The following is a 15690-nucleotide window of genomic DNA, read 5'->3' on the forward strand; positions in this document are numbered from 1 at the left end:
GTGAAAAATGGAAATAAATATTGCGGGCTGTATAACATATATAATCGGGATTGGCCAGCGAATGCTGCGTGAAAAGTAATATTCAAATGCCGTTCTGTTTGACAGGCCGATAATTACGGGTCTATCAGAACTGCTAAACAATGTGGCTATGCCTATAGCTTTGAACGGACGTTCTTAACCAATGTTTAGAGATGTATAGCCAATGACGGCACTCCCACGGCAAAGCAGGCCCGGGATAGCCAGTTGCGACGCCCGGCCTAGCCATTAACGGGCATTCACCGGCAAAGCAGGGCCAGCGCTGGATGTCTGTTACAGTGGCTTTGCCAGCACTGGCATTACAGAGGCAACGGCGGGCCTTCGCGGCCCAGCCAGTGCCGGCTGAAAACCATCATCGGCCCTAGTTGGCCCCATGTGATATGCTGCCTGGGAACATCTGATAGTTTGAGCATATTCATTGCATCACATGATACATCGCATCGTGGCAGAAGTAGTAAACTTTAATTGAATTAGGGGTATTAGGGTAGAAGCTTGGGCGAGTTGGTCGTGGTTCATAACGGTGGTGTTTCATAGTACACGAAATGTACGAAAAAGGACCAATCAAAAGGACCAAAAAGACATCAATCAAGAGAAGGGTAAATATAGCGCTATTCTTTGCTCCTCTCTCTGTCTTTTTTCCTACATTTCGCGCTCTATGCAATACCACCATTATGAATTAGGGGGCTGTGCATGCCAAAACAACAACCGGATTATGAGGCACACCGTAGGGGTGGAGTCCGGATTAATTTTGACACTAGAATTTTCGTTAACGTTTCCCTAAATCTAAGTGAACGAGCGTTTATATTTCGCCCCCGTCGCAATGCAGCTGCCATGGTTCGGGTTCGAACCCGCGACCTCGAGCAATGCCAAGCCGCAAAGCTACCGCGGCAGGTACAGAAGCGTTGATTTGACATGTGACCGCTTCCGTAGTGTCGCTTCCCTCGGTGCGCTTTAATGCAGCTCTGCTTCCGCACGCCCTTCCCAAGTTGTTAACTTGGGAAACTTACATTGTGCTTATTTTTCAGAAATAGCAGAAACGCACAGTACCGTACCTTGAATTTATATTTATCCTGTTTGCCGGCAACCGCTGTCGTGTCTATAGTAGTAGCGTTTGACGTAATAGTTCAGCGGAAACCCGCTAGGTGGAGAGAAGTAATTGCAAGGGAAGAAATTCGTCCCGGACCAGGACGAATTTTTCAACTGAGAAGCTTTTCTTTGGAGGAAGCCGTGTGGGTTCCTTTGTAGCAATTGCTACGATTGGGTGGATGTCTTATTTTTCCATTATAAGTAGTTGCATTGCCTTGCTTTCTCGCGTCACCTTTTCGCTATCCGACATTCCCCCCTCCCGCTTCTTGTTCGGGAAGGGGGGCGGCGGCGGGAAAGTCGAAGGAAGAGGCAAAGAAAGCTTCGCTTTAAAATTAAATACCTAGCGATACTTATTCATTGCATCCGCTGTTTCACCAACGTGTACTTCACTTCCAAGCTATTCACATCTTTTTGTTGTCTCACTAGCTTTGGCATCTTCATATGCTCAATTGACTAGAGCCCATGCAAGGGCAACGTTTCATCGACAATAAACAACCACCTGGTAGTTTGTGCTCGCTCGTCCTGTGTGGTGTGCGCCATTCACAGTGATTAATGTCACTCGGTGCAGTTTAACATGAACGAACACCAGCTATCCCCGTTCCACATCGCCCTACTTGTGTCTGTAGCTCCTATTTCCGCTCACATACAAGCCGACACCACTGCCCACGGTGGGCTACAATGTGATTTGGATCCTGCTTCCCCAGTGACCCCCAGGGTGAGTTCCTCAGCTGCGCCACACGATATTTAATCCCACCGTGTGGTCGAAACCTCTCAGGCGGTCTTACCCGCCAGGAAGAGTTGCGGAGACTCCGTGTGAGGGCGGCACTTACCCCATCGGTCACCGATGCCTGACTATTTCCGTGGTTCATTCGGGGATACCTGCCCATTTTTCTCAGTTCCAGCATCAATCAATCAATCAGTCAATAAATCAATGAATACATCTATCAATAAATCAATCTTATTTTATTCTATCAAGATACAGAAAGAAAGACTGTGACAAAAAGTGCTGGCATCTTGTCCCAGCGCTCAGCACTTTCTCATGAAAATTTCGCGTTCTTTTCCTACCTAAGAGGAAGCACTGAAAACATAAACACCGGAAAATAACATCTTGTCAGCTTAATTACAAACTGCTGCCGGTGAAACGAGAGAGAAAAAATTGGAGGACGTTTAAGCTTCGCCTTTAAGAGTGGAACGCGGTAGCGTTATCGGACACCATTCGCATCACATTTTAGATGCAAAGCAGCTTATGGTCGGGGATATGCCACTCCCTCCCTCCCTCCATCCATCCACCTATCCGCCGTGCGGCGTCCACACCCCTACTGCGCATGCGCATCCTCCTCCCCCTGCTCTCCTTGTCTCATCTCCTCTCATCTCGGCATTCCTCATCTCATCTCCGACGCTCCTCTCCTCTCCGGATGGCGCAACGAATGGCAACACCTGTGGCTCCGCGCGCGTTAATGCGAAGCAGCTTAGGTAGGTTAGAGGCGCGACGGTAGGCGCTGCATACTCCGCTGGGGGGCGCCACTGTGGCTCGCGGTATAATGACGCGCGCTCGCGCTCCGCTCCTCTCATTCTCCTCCCGCAACGCACGGTAAATATTACGGTAGCTACGTACCTCAACCTAACGGAAACGATGAACTGAAAACTAATGGGAACTTGAGTCGACCCCATGGCTGCTTATATTGCTGAGGGTTCCCCTACGGGAACATGGTGTAATTTTTTCTTTATGAGTAGGCTTCACTGCAACACATAACATGGGAAAGCCAGCTTAGAAAGATCAAGCTTACACTGATCCCCTTAAACTCGGCTTCACTTTTAAACACAAATGCATCGCTGGGAAGCATTTTAACAGGAGAAATTTAAGCCGTTTTATATCAAAATGTGAAGGCCCTAGGAACTTTTGTTTATTGTTTTATTAGTTATTTGCTGTTGCCCCGAGGCGCGCGCGTGTACAAAATTTAGAAAGGCTCGGTTTTCAACATTCCCCTGAATGTTGCCTAGAATCAAAGTACAGCGAAACACCATCAGAATTGGAGGACGCTTAAGCTTCGCCTTTAAGAGTGGAACGCGATAGCATGCGACGATTCCTGGCTGCTTATCAGGCTTTTTTCTCGTATATTCAAATTACAGTCCGACGCTATCACGTCTGCAGGTTGTGGTTAAGTCGTGCTTTACGATTTTTCTGACGGATTTTACTTTGAGAAATTCAATTTTTCTTCACTAACACCTTGCGCCACGTGAAGGGCCTGCCGCCCGGTCGGGGTCGTTCGGGATGATGTTATTCTGAATGATTATTTCTGCCAGACGCCGATGCTTACGCCGACACCGATGCCGACGCCAGATTTTCTGCGAGCCCGACCCACATGGAGCGATTATTTTACGATAAACTGACGAACGGCCTCGCGTGGCGTCCGCCCGGTGGCCGGCGGCTGTTCTCTCTCGATCAAGGCGGGCTAGATATGTTCGCTGGCGGTCAACCGCTAGCCGGAAGCGGCGAATGAATGCTGTCAGCTCGGACCAATCAGGGCGCGGTCGCGTCCGACTTCCTGACACTGCGTTTGAATTGGCTAGCCAGCCAAAGAGCCTAGAGCAAACATGGCGACAAAAGCTGCTCGCATTGCTTACAATGATCGACTGATCACAGCTGTCCAGGCGCGACCAATATGGTTCAGTTGCAGAATAATGGTTGAGTTGTAGATACAAAACTATTTTTTCCCAGCATTTTACTGGGAATGGAATCACGCTGTTGCTAGCAATACTGAAATCGTGGCGGTGGCAGCCGCCTGTTTTTCGCCACTTGTGGGTGCCGCACGACGGCGGCACGCTGGTATTCCGCCGCGCTGGTGCGGGCCGCGCGAATTTCGCTGTGAAAGTTCGCTCCATGTGGGTCGGGCTGTACTCAGTGCGAAGTCTACGAGAGTTGTGCGTGTCGCTGTCGCGGTGACATCATCTTTAAAATCAGTGTGTTGTCATCATGGAGGAAGAAAAATATAGGAGGGAGCCTACCGCAACGCGATTGATGCTTACTGTGGTGGCCCAACACGTGATGAAAACGTCAGAGCACGGAGGGAACGTCAGAGCGCGTGGTAGGCTTTAATACTCCTGGTTGATTTTTTTTCAATGCCCATTCGAAACCATTTGAAACTCTTGAAATAAACAAAAACAAAGCCAAGGAAAGAAAACAAAACAAGAAAAAGTTATTTCCCTTCCTGAATGTGAGCAGCTGCCGGCCGAGCGCGCACTGAATAAAACCACCGGTAACCAAACGTCTCGGCAAATCTCGATTCTCCGTGATCTCGACGCAAGAGGTCACGTGTTGGGCCACCACTGCTGGCTACAAGAAGCGTTCGTTTGCCAAGGCTGGCTGCGTAACGTAATGCTCCCTCCTGTATTTTTCTTTCTCCAAGCTTTACAAAGTGTTGTCATGACTGAGCAAAGCAAGAATTTCAGCGCGAAGCAATGACATGGCTTGGAAGCTGGGTAAGTGATTGCTAGGCGACCGCATGGAGGGAGCGAGTCTGCTGGAACGCGGTGTTGCAATGACATCAGTGGCGCGGCGGCGGAGGAGCGTTGCGCTAGCGAGCCTACATGCAACGCCGTTTTAAACGGCGTTGCATGTAGGCTCCCTATATAGTTGCCGCAGCTAGGTTAAGCGAGGCGCAGCTGTAGTAGGTGGTTGCAAGGCAACGCAGGTGACGTCATCGTTCAGCGAGGTTTTTGCGAACGCTACGCGGGGAAACGATAAGCTTAAACAGCTCCGCTGTTAAAATCTGTTTTTCAAAACAGCTTGACTAGTTCGCAGCCCCGCAGCTACAGTCAAACACCTCTTGCAGACACGCCCTGGCCTCAACCAGGAGCGGCTTGCACGAACAATAATTTTAATAACGAAAATAACGAATTTGAGCACGCGTTCTAGTGCGGACAAGAATTTGTCTAGGGAACATTTAAGAAGGCGTTCTTAAATTCGTTATTATTTTCGTTATTAAATGTTAGTGCAAGCCGCCCCAGCTCCCACGACGCTACCTGCAAGCAGTGAATCTTCATCTCACGAGACTGCGGGGCTATAATTCTAGGCTCTATGAGCCCAATCATCAAGCCTTACTGATGTACATCGCTGCTACCGGCCTGCATTCGTATATTTAATTGTTTATGCCATTGAAAAAACTTCCTAAACTAAAAAAAAGTCTGTCGCTCTTTTGGGTGTCTATGTCCGAGTGTCACGACACACTTCATCCCTATTCAATGTTATCGCCGCTCCTGTACAACCAGGCTTTATTTTTACGTGTTTAATTGTGTTCTTTCACGCTCGCGTTAATACAATAGTTGGTATGTCTACCATATTATGTGCAACAAGTTGGTTTATTCAACACACAATGCATCTGGGTCAGAGGCGTAGTATCTCCTTTTTCACGGGGGAGGGAGACGACCCACACGTCGTCGCCTTGCGGGGGGGGGGGGGGGGGGGGGCGCACAAAGTTTCAAGTCGGAAACTGGTAGCGTAGGGCTGACAGAACAGGCTTCACATGCTGGTCATCGCGCTTGCAGCTCCCGGAGCGGAGCCACGTTGTAGCTTCCGCAGCCGCTGCTGTGCGATTTCTTCAGAAGATGTGAAATTAAGCGAGGCAGTTGACACCCTGGTCAAGTCGAACTTAACTGATGGGAGCTAGTTAACTGCTGGAGGCAGATTTTGGTTTCGGACTCACTGTTCTTGCGAATTGTTAACCAAAAAAATTTACGCCATCTTCCCATAGGGAACCCCTGAGTCATAGAGTTTCTCACTATAACGCCTAGAGGGTAAACTGGCGTCACCGTCTATGCGAGTTTCTTAAAGGGCTGCCGTGCCCTCATGGGAATGACGGGATATGTGTCTGCGAGGCTTGTGTTGGCTGGTGTTGTACGAGGCTTCATCTAAAACGTGGATATGGCTTCACAAATAACGCGTTCTTCAAATAAAATATATATAAAAGGCTTTCATTCACCCATATTACATCTCTCAATAAAGTTTACTCACATACAATGCAGCATCAAGCGAAGAAAAGCAAGAACAGATGACAAGTTGTTCCAAAGCGAGCGAGAATCTTGTCGTCTGCCCTCCAACTTTAGCGGCCAGCTGATACTTTTTACGTTTCCTAGAATTGTGCATCCAATAGTATGTCCCCAAAATTAAACAAAACATGTTTTTTGGGTAATAATAAAGCTAAAGCAGTTTTTTACGTCCTGTTTTATCAGGAAAAGAATCATTGTAACAGATGGAACGGTGCTAGCCAGGCGCGTCTTCAAGGCGTTCTGGCTCTCCAAGAACGATGCCAATCCGAATCCACAATATACCGGCATTCCCTTGCATACCACTAAAGTTCCTAAAAAAATTTAGGGACTTTACATACCACGGCGCAGCAGCGCCACATTTCCCTCTAGGTTTTATAGTGTAAAACTCTATGCCCTGAGTAGTATGCGAAGCAGCCATGGGGTCGACTCAAGGTAATTTTATCAGCTGTATAAACTTGGACATGCTGCAGCACCACCAACGCGCAGAACTGTTGTCGACGCCGTCGGCGTTTTGCCCGCGTTCGCACCGAATGCGCGCGGTGTCGGTGACTGTTGCCGGTGTTGGTGACTGTCGCCTCTAACCTAAGCTGCTTCGCATTATCGCGCATGGAGCCGCAGGTGTTGCCATTCGTTGCGCAATCCGGAGAGGAGAGGAGCGTCGGAGAGGAGAGGAGGAATGCCAAGAGGAGAGGAGATGAGACAAGGAGAGGAGGGGGAAGAGGATGCGTATGCGCAGAGGAGAGGAGCGTCGGAGCGGAGAGGAGGAATGTCGAGAGGAGAGGAGATGAGACAAGCAGGGGAGGGGGAGGAGGATGCGCATGCGCAGTGCGGGTGTGGACGCCGCACGACGGATTCAGGGAGGGACATAGCCCCGAGCATACTTCGCATCTAAAAATGCAGTCAATAGTGATCCAGCACAAACAAACTACAAACTGTGCAAAAGACGGCCACGCGCTTGTCAAACAAGCCAAATCAACGCAGTTCATGCAGCCCGCGGTGTGAGTGAAATGTTAGCGGAGCGGAGCGTAAGCAACGCTCTGCTAAAACTATTACTGTTCAGTCCCTGAAGGTCAGAAAATGGCCGCGGGTCACGCACGGGATCACGCACTTGTTTCGCACACTAGCCCTGCGGTAATGACGGCGCAGCCATGGAATGCAGCTGGGGCGAGGTTACGCGTATGCGCATAGCTGCATTAGAAAAACGTCCATTACAGTGACCTACCAGAGCGCCTCGTCAGCGATGATGGCCTTTTCATTCTCCTTGAGTAAGCGTTCCAAGTCGGCGTCGACTAGAAATCCATTGCGTGCAAGTGCTTCGGCATCCTTGAACAGTTCTGGCCATGGAACGCGTGAGCCAATATTGTCCAGCATACTGCGGTAGCCCATGAGCTCTCCAGGCACAGCTGCTGCAAGGAAGCCTGCGTTCACAGCCACGCGTCAGTGCGGCAAGACTTAGCCCTGATAGAGGGCATGATTCTCGTCAAGACAGGCGAGGCGTCTGAATCGGTAGATGCGCTGCCGCAAGTGCTTAAATTGCATATTTGCTTGGCAAAAGGCACGCATCGCAGTAAGCATGTCCGGCGGAAGAACCAGGAAGCGGGTTACAATAAGCATTATGGCGTGCAGTGGAGACCTCTAGCGAACAACGACGTACGTATATTCGATATAAAATGCACTGTCTGTTTCATGCAACTTGAACGAAGCATTAAAAAAGGTGCTACATCTTAGATGATTGTGACGAACGGCTTTTTGCAGAACAAGAAATCTGTCGTCCATGGTACAAATATTATACAGAAAAAAATGTTATAGATAGTATAAAATATAGCATAAATATAGTATGGCACACTGTCACTCTTCCCGTATTAAAATAAGGGTTGCACTAGTGTACTAGTGTGCACTATAAAAAAAGAAGCCGCAGTTTCGCCCAAAAAACGAAGCAGAATGATTGCGATAGAAAATATTTAGTCAGCTGTACGAAGTAAATTTACTAGTTTTATCAGCACTATAAATTGCAGTGATCATTCGCTTACCAACTAAACTAACAAACATGGCGCGCCACGCACGCACAGGGAAGCACGAAAATAACTCACTCAATGGCCGCGAAAGCTCGTTGTCAGAACGCTGGCGTTATGAAGAATGTCAGCAGTAGCTAGCAAACGCTTCGTGCTACCTCTAGCGTCAACGAGTCTCTGAAACTTGAATTTAAGCGACCTCCAACACTCGGCGCGCGAGAACAAAACGCACACGACGCCCCAAGCCATCTCAGCTCCTGGCTTCGTACCCATCGCTAATTACCTCCAAGATAGGGCGCGCGGCCGCGCTCAGCCACGCCACAGAATAAAGAACCTCCTTGGAGAACGGGCAACTACCTTCCTCAGTGGTTCAAAAATAAGCAGTGGAAGCGCATGGAACTTACGTAAGAATAAGACGTAATTTCACAAATGGCGATGGCGCTGCTCAAACATGAACCGGAAATGAATTTATTTTCTGTTTCTATTGTGACAGCAATTATATGGACACTCCAGGCGCATATTTGCCATCGCCGCCGTCGTCGCCGTGAGGTTCCCTATAAAGCCTAAGGTCGATAAAATCGCTTCCGCGCGCCGTATGCTGTATGTGCGCGTGAAAGCGTGCAAGGGCGAGCCGGCGATCGCGGCTCAATCGCGCGCACGCTAGGGGGGGCGGGGCGGGAAGGAAGCGCGCCGTCTTCCAGTCACGCGCCATGCTCCGGAGGGAGGGTAGGGAGGGGGGGGGGGGGGCTCTACTCCAGGTGGCCCAAGCCGCCACGCGTGCCCGCCTTGGCCGCAAGGCTCCGGTAGGAGGGTAGGGAGGGAGCGTTCTACGCCATGCCCCCCCCGCCTGGGCCTCTCTATCTTGAAAGTCATCTGCCCCTGGGAGAGTCCACCCTGTGCTGTGTTTTCGCGGCTTAGTTCACGTTGATGCGAGCGGCAGCACGAAGGTCTATTCGCTACTGCTGTGCCACGCTTACTTCAGCGTTTCGACAGCGAGTTTCCGCGGTCATCGAGTGAGATTCGTTCATGTTTGCTTGTGTGCGTGACACCATGCTTGTTAATTTAGTTAGTACGCCTATGTTTACAAGTTTCTGATAAAACTAATAAAACTAATATCCTTATTTCGTAGAGCTGTCCAGTAATTTTCTATCACAATCGATGCTTTGCCTTAAGGGTGAAACTGCAACTTTTATTGCGATAGCAACTATAAGCATACTCCAGGCGTATTTCTGCCGCCGCCGTAGTCTTGGCCGTGAGGTTCCGTTTGAGTCCACGGGTGATAAAATTGTCGCCGCACACCGTACGCTGTATGCGCGAGTGAAAGCATGCGACGGTGAGCCGGCAATCGCTGCTCGCGCACGCAAGGGCGGCAAGCGGGAAGGAAGCGCGCAGTCTTTCAGTTGCGCACAACGCCCTGGAGGTGGAGGGGCCGCGCTTTACTGAGTCCGCTCTCCCTGTGCTTTCGCGCCTAAGATTGCGTTGATGCGAGCGCCGGCACGAAGCTCAATGCGCTTGCTGATGCACCCGCGCTGACTCACTCCAGCGTTTTTACAGCGAGTTTCCGCGGTCATCGAGTGAGACGCGTTCATGTTTGGTTGTGTGCGCGTGACACCATGCTTGTCAATTTAGTTAGTGTCTATGTTTACAAGTTTATACGGCCGATAAAACCACTATCCTTAATTTGTATAGCTGTCGCTAATTTGCTATCGCAACCGATGCTTCGCCTTTCGGGCGAAACTGTTTATACGGCCGATAAAACCAATATCCTTAATTTGCATAGCTGTCGCTAATTTGCTATCGCAACCGATGCTTCGCCTTTCGGGCGAAACTGCGACTTTTTTAAAGGTTAAATCTAATATGGCCACTTTTAACGGTAGCGTACGCTTGCACGCTTCGCTCTCCCCCTGCTAGCCTTGTAGCATGCTTCGGTGTCTCGGCTACCGCGTAGCCGATGCGTTCTAATTGCCAAGAAACCAAAGAGACTCTACTGACGCCCATACAAAGAAGCCACATGTGAGTGAATAGAACGTGCGACTTTATTGACAGAATACAAGCAGTGTACCTTCTCGTACAAAACCAGAAATACATTTGCATGTCGAGATACGGTGAAGATAATAACGCGAGCTCGTAAACGGCTCACGTTCGTTGTCGCACAAGGTGGTCCGGTCATGAGCGAGAACCAGCAATGTAAATAGATTGGGCGGCGTGTCCCACCTGTTTGCACCGACAGTCAGCGTTGAAGATAAGAAACTTGCATTGCGAAGCAATCGGCTGATGCAGGCATATGCCAGAAAATTAGTGGACATTTTAAGTTTCATTGCAACCGTGCTACTGCCGATGAGCCCAAATATATTCTCAAGGGGATCTTGATTCAGCAGTTGTGTCAACAAGAAATGAAAATTAAAGGATTGCTGGAGGTGTTTCCACAACAATAAGGTTGCTTTGATTGTGACCCACCATCCAAATATAATTATAAGTTGGCGAGGGCAGTTGAACTTCCAGGGCTTAATACAAAACACGCAAGCCTTTATTCAATGTTCTCTGTGGACGAGGTAATGGCGTGTCTGATTTTCCGCTCTTTTTTGTGTACTACAGAGTTGTTCAAGGCATGGAATAGCTTGTCCATCCTTTCTACAAAGCTGCCTGTTGTGAGGCAGTACGAGGGAGAACGTTGAAAGCAATGAAGACCAGCCAAATACACACTGTTACTTAATACACGCGAGGCAAATTTTACGATCACGTTGCAGAAAGGAGTTTCGTTAAAATGTTTGTCAGTGATTTCTGGTAGATATTTCAGTTTGAGGTGATGGCTGGACTCGTACAGAATATGTGTTTCTATGAAACAACATCCTTGCTAATGTGGATATCATATTTACGCAAGTTGTTCTTAGTACATTTCAACAAGTGTGATGGATCAAAATTTTCCCCCATTATATTCAACAAAAGGGATCCTGTGGGGTTATTCCAAGTGGTGTCGCAACTGCAGAATTGTTGCTAACTTGATCGCAGATCAATATGCCTTAACATGATGACTAGAGATGGGTCGCTCAGGAGCGAGCCGGATCTTGTGAGCGGCTCTTTTTAAAGAGCGTGTTAGCGTTGGTTCAGTAAAAATGAGCGGCGGTTCTTTTGGAGAAAGGGAGCCGGTTCTCTCGCGTTTAGAGAGCCGTGCCGATGCGTTCCGTCAGAGCCGTGTCTTCTGCTGCGTGCGACTTCCGCGCCATCTATTAGCGGCACGAGAAAGCAACTGCCCTCCCGCCCTTCCTCGCAAGAGTCGCCTTCACCCCCTCGCCTTCGGCTGAAGAACGAAAGAACCGCCGCTCACTTACTGAACCACGGCTTCCTCGCTTTTCAAAAGAGCGGCTGAAAAGATCGGGCTCGCTCCTGAGAGCCGCTCTTTTCGCCACGGCTCCCTCGCTCTTCGAGAGATCCGGCTCGCTCCTGAGCGCTCAGGAGCGAGCCGCTCTTTTGAAGAGCGAGGGAGTCGTGGTTCAGTAAGTGAGCGGCGGTTCTTTCGGAGAGAGGAAGCCGGCTGGGCTCTCTCTCGTTCAATGAGCGTGAGGAACCGTTACTAGAGAGCGCTCAGGAACGAGCCGGATCTTTTGTGCCGCTCTTTTGAAGAGCGATTGAGCCGTGGTTCAGTAAGTGAGCGGAGGTTCTTTCGGAGTGAGGAAGCCGGTTCTCTCTCCTTGAATGAGCCGTGCCGAACCGTTGCGTCCGAGCCGGGTCTTCTGCTGGGTTTCGAGGTTTCGATTTCTGACCGACGAATGGTGGCCGGTGTGGGCAGACTCGCGCTACTGGCACTCGCTCGCAGTGTGTGGTGCGAGCAGCAGTCCCGTTGGTTTTTGGTGCGTCCTATGGTGTGGCACCCAATGCCACCGAGGGGAGAAGTAAAGAAGTCTCAATTGGCAAAGGATGGTACCGTTCGTTGCTCGAACGATGTCTCACGACTCTCACCGATCGCACATCGTGACTGGTTCAATAACACTTCGAAGATGGTCTTCCGTGTCTTTAAAGACAACAGGTGAGCGTACAGTTTACGTCCTGGTCTTCATTTGTGCTAATTAGTGTAGTCATAAAAATGTCGCCCATGACATCCACTTCAGTGCATTTTCTGAGCGTGTATCATTAGAACGTCATTAAAACGAGGCCAATGATCTGTTGTGTTGTAATAGAACTTCATTTTTTTTGTCCTGGCGTATGATGGCATGATCGCCAGTATCGCGCGTGCACTCAAGAAAAAAAAAACGACAGGTACGTGGGGCAGTTTTGTGGATCTTTCATATGATTTTTGTATTGTACTTCAAGAAATGATTTCTACATTAATTTTGCATGGCGTTACAGCTTACTCATATTATAGTGAACGTACATATGTAAATAAATGAATAAAGTTGAAACATAATGTACAATCATATTGTGTTTTTATTTTGACAAAAGTTGATTTGAAAGTACCACAAAAACAGACAAGCTTCTGTAATGACGATGAAGTTACATATTTTTTTCTGAAAAAAGTACGTCACATTCTGCCTGTCACAGTATCATAAGCATTTTATCCCCAATATCAGAAAAGAAAGTTTCATTACAACTAAAAATTCACGCTTTTAATACGCATAAAAATATTCTCTAAACATAGCGAAAATACCAATAACACGGTTATTAAATTATGCATATATCATTTTTTTCAAAGCCAGATAACTATAGGATATGCATAACACAGGTAACACTTTTAAGTGAACAGGTGAGCCGTTCAAATGAACCGGTTCATTTCAGTGAGCTGAGCCGTTCCGAGCCGCTCACTGAAGTCAGCCGTTTTGCCCATCTCTAATGATGACCACAGTACTTCAGCTTGTTACTAGTTCTCTCAGTAAACTCAAAACAGGTCCAGAATGAACTGAGCTTTCACATATGAAATCTTCAGGCTGGAGCCACTTTTCTCTGCCTGACACCAGAAACAAGAGTGATGTGTTTGCTACGTGAAGATAACTTTCAGTGCCGCTATCAACATAACCAGCAACATCATGCTTAGGGTCATACTGCAGGTTTCGTTTTAGAGAAATTTCGTCAGAGATGAGGACGCATGCCCAGTCATCCCATTGTTTTCCTTTTACGAAATCCCGAATCTCTGGTATCAATCCAGGTTTGATTGACACTGCCAACAACCAGGTTCTTAACGTTTTTACTGTTGGAAGGCTCAGCGTTCCTGCTATGTACCTTTACACTTTTGGGCTACTGAAAGAGAGGTTAAGGGGAAACTGACAGAACTCTTTTGGCCCATGTCGTCTGTGCTTATTCAGGGGTTGCAGGTGCATCTGAACACGATGAATTTCTTGAAAGTCTTTGTTGAGGTACCTGGATGACTTAGGCAATATCCCTTCTGGGGGAATGATGGCTGAGGCTTTTTTCAGTCTTGGCATAGACTGATGGGCATAATGTCCGTAGACATTATGCCCCATCCAACTACTTCTGCATCCGCTTCTTTCTTCGTGGTGTAAAAGCCTTGCCAATATGGCTCAGGCTCCTTCCTGATGGTATAGATGGCGGCTCCTGTAATGTGGAATAAGATGGCCTTGGCGCATGCTCAGTTGGGGCAGAACAGTAACACATGAGATACAGCACAGGTTATCCAAACTCATGTAACTTTTTTAAATGTTTGAACCAATAATGCTTAACCGCAAATATGAACAAACATTCAGATCATATCCACAAACTAATAACAAAGACTAGCAAGCCAATACAGTGCATATCAAGCATATTTATTTCTGAACCCGGTGCTGTTTACCTTGTTATAGCAGCCAAAGTCCACACAATGGCCTTGTTGTATCAGGCAGACGCTTCTCTTTAGTGCTTGGAGTGTCTTGATTTACACTGGTGCCACCCTGTTTACAGCATGTCTGGAACAGAAATTTTGATTGCATTGAAAAAGCACAATTTTGCAATACCAAAGGCAAAAAGGTGTGACATATATAACCTAATGGTTTATGACTGCAGTACACATGCAAATGTCGACTGTTTGTTCTAGGGTGGTTAAGCAGCATGTTAATTAAATAAATAGTGCTACTGTCCATGACATTGATGTCTGCATAACTACAATACGTGTCAACAGGTTAAGTACTATTACAAACACAAATGAGAATATTTTTGCGCTCATTTATACATTAGAAGACATCACCATGCGGGTTCCACAAGCAAATGCATGAAATACATAAAGCAATTAGAACTGATGCATTTTTGTGCACGAACGTGGTGCGCCGTTTTGCTACTGTAAAAATAAGTACTCTAAGGTAAACCAAACTGAATATCAAGAACATTTGGCAACAACAAGTACGAAATATGTGGAATTATCATGCGTGCAACTCTTTATTACATTAAATTCAGTACTGTCACTGTAATTTATCAGAGGGCTTTTCGGTTCTTGCGCGAAAGAAGTTGCCGGCGGATGCAATATATATATATATATATATATATATATATATATATATATATATATATATATATATTAGGCTACTCAGTCGCCTACAAGATGAAACATGTGACGCGAGTTCTGATGTCGCTATCTTGGTTTCCTAATTTTGTGTGCATAATGACGGCGCCCCAACGACCTATAACGACAAACTCGCAACTCGCAACGACAAGAAACAGCAACGGAGGGTCCTGACTGCCGATATGTAATGCGGAATGTAGTTCGTTAAGTTGTCTTCGCCTGTAAGCTAACGAAACGAATATTGCATAGCGATTCAGGTAGTGACGTTAAACGACTCACCGTCATTGCCGTCCTCAGTCGCAGCAGAATCCGGCTCCCGTTTAAATGCAGACGTGTTCCGCATCGCTTACGCTCGAAACCCAGCTTTCAGACTTTCATCTCCGCTCGTAAACACGTCACTTCACCCAAAGTTAAATAGCGCCAGATATCTAAGCGCAATACACTGGTTTTAGCACAAAATAAACAACCAGCATAAGAGTACGAACCAATGACTCCGTGCCTGCCGTAACGGTAAAAATGATAAATCCAGGCCCAAGGTCACGTGGGATGTCGATGATTCTGAATGTTATTTTGTGTTTACGATGAAAAAAAAAGTTTGTACTCAGGAGTACAATGTATAATTAGGAATAATTATTTTGTACTCGTTGCACTGTAATGAAAACGCTTCGATTAGTGCGGGAGAAAGTTTGTAAGTTAAAACTGCGCTTATAACGGCGCCTCTAGCGGGAGATATTGCGCTCACGCAGGAATATTTTGAGTGGATGTACTATGAATTTTTTATTAAAAGTGCCACGCTGTCAACTTTTCACCTTCTGTGGCGATTAATTGAACTTGAGAGTGTGCTACCCCTGGCGTCCGGGCTAGCGCGGTCACCGTTCCCCCTTCTTCTCCATCCATTTCGCTCACAACACTGGGTGAGCGGGAAGACAGCGCCCATCAAGCCACCATCCTTCTCGGCTCACCCTCTGGCGTTTTCCCTCGCGCCTACAGCAAACGGCGCTGCGAAGCGCGATAGGGTTTTATCGCACG

General features: G+C 47.7%; 1 protein-coding gene across 1 annotated transcript in view; it reads right to left on the bottom strand.

The window, feature by feature from the left end:
• Positions 1 to 15690, bottom strand: part of LOC119432637 (glutathione hydrolase 1 proenzyme) — a 67323-nt gene that overhangs the window by 44236 nt on the left and 7397 nt on the right. Inside the window, exon 3 of the mRNA XM_037699796.2 lies at positions 7391 to 7586. Within this exon, the coding sequence (XP_037555724.2) occupies positions 7391 to 7586 (196 nt within the window). The remainder of the gene's footprint in view (positions 1 to 7390; positions 7587 to 15690) is intronic.

This window comes from Dermacentor silvarum, chromosome 11, assembly GCF_013339745.2.
Source record: "Dermacentor silvarum isolate Dsil-2018 chromosome 11, BIME_Dsil_1.4, whole genome shotgun sequence".
Lineage (NCBI taxonomy): Eukaryota > Metazoa > Arthropoda > Arachnida > Ixodida > Ixodidae > Dermacentor > Dermacentor silvarum.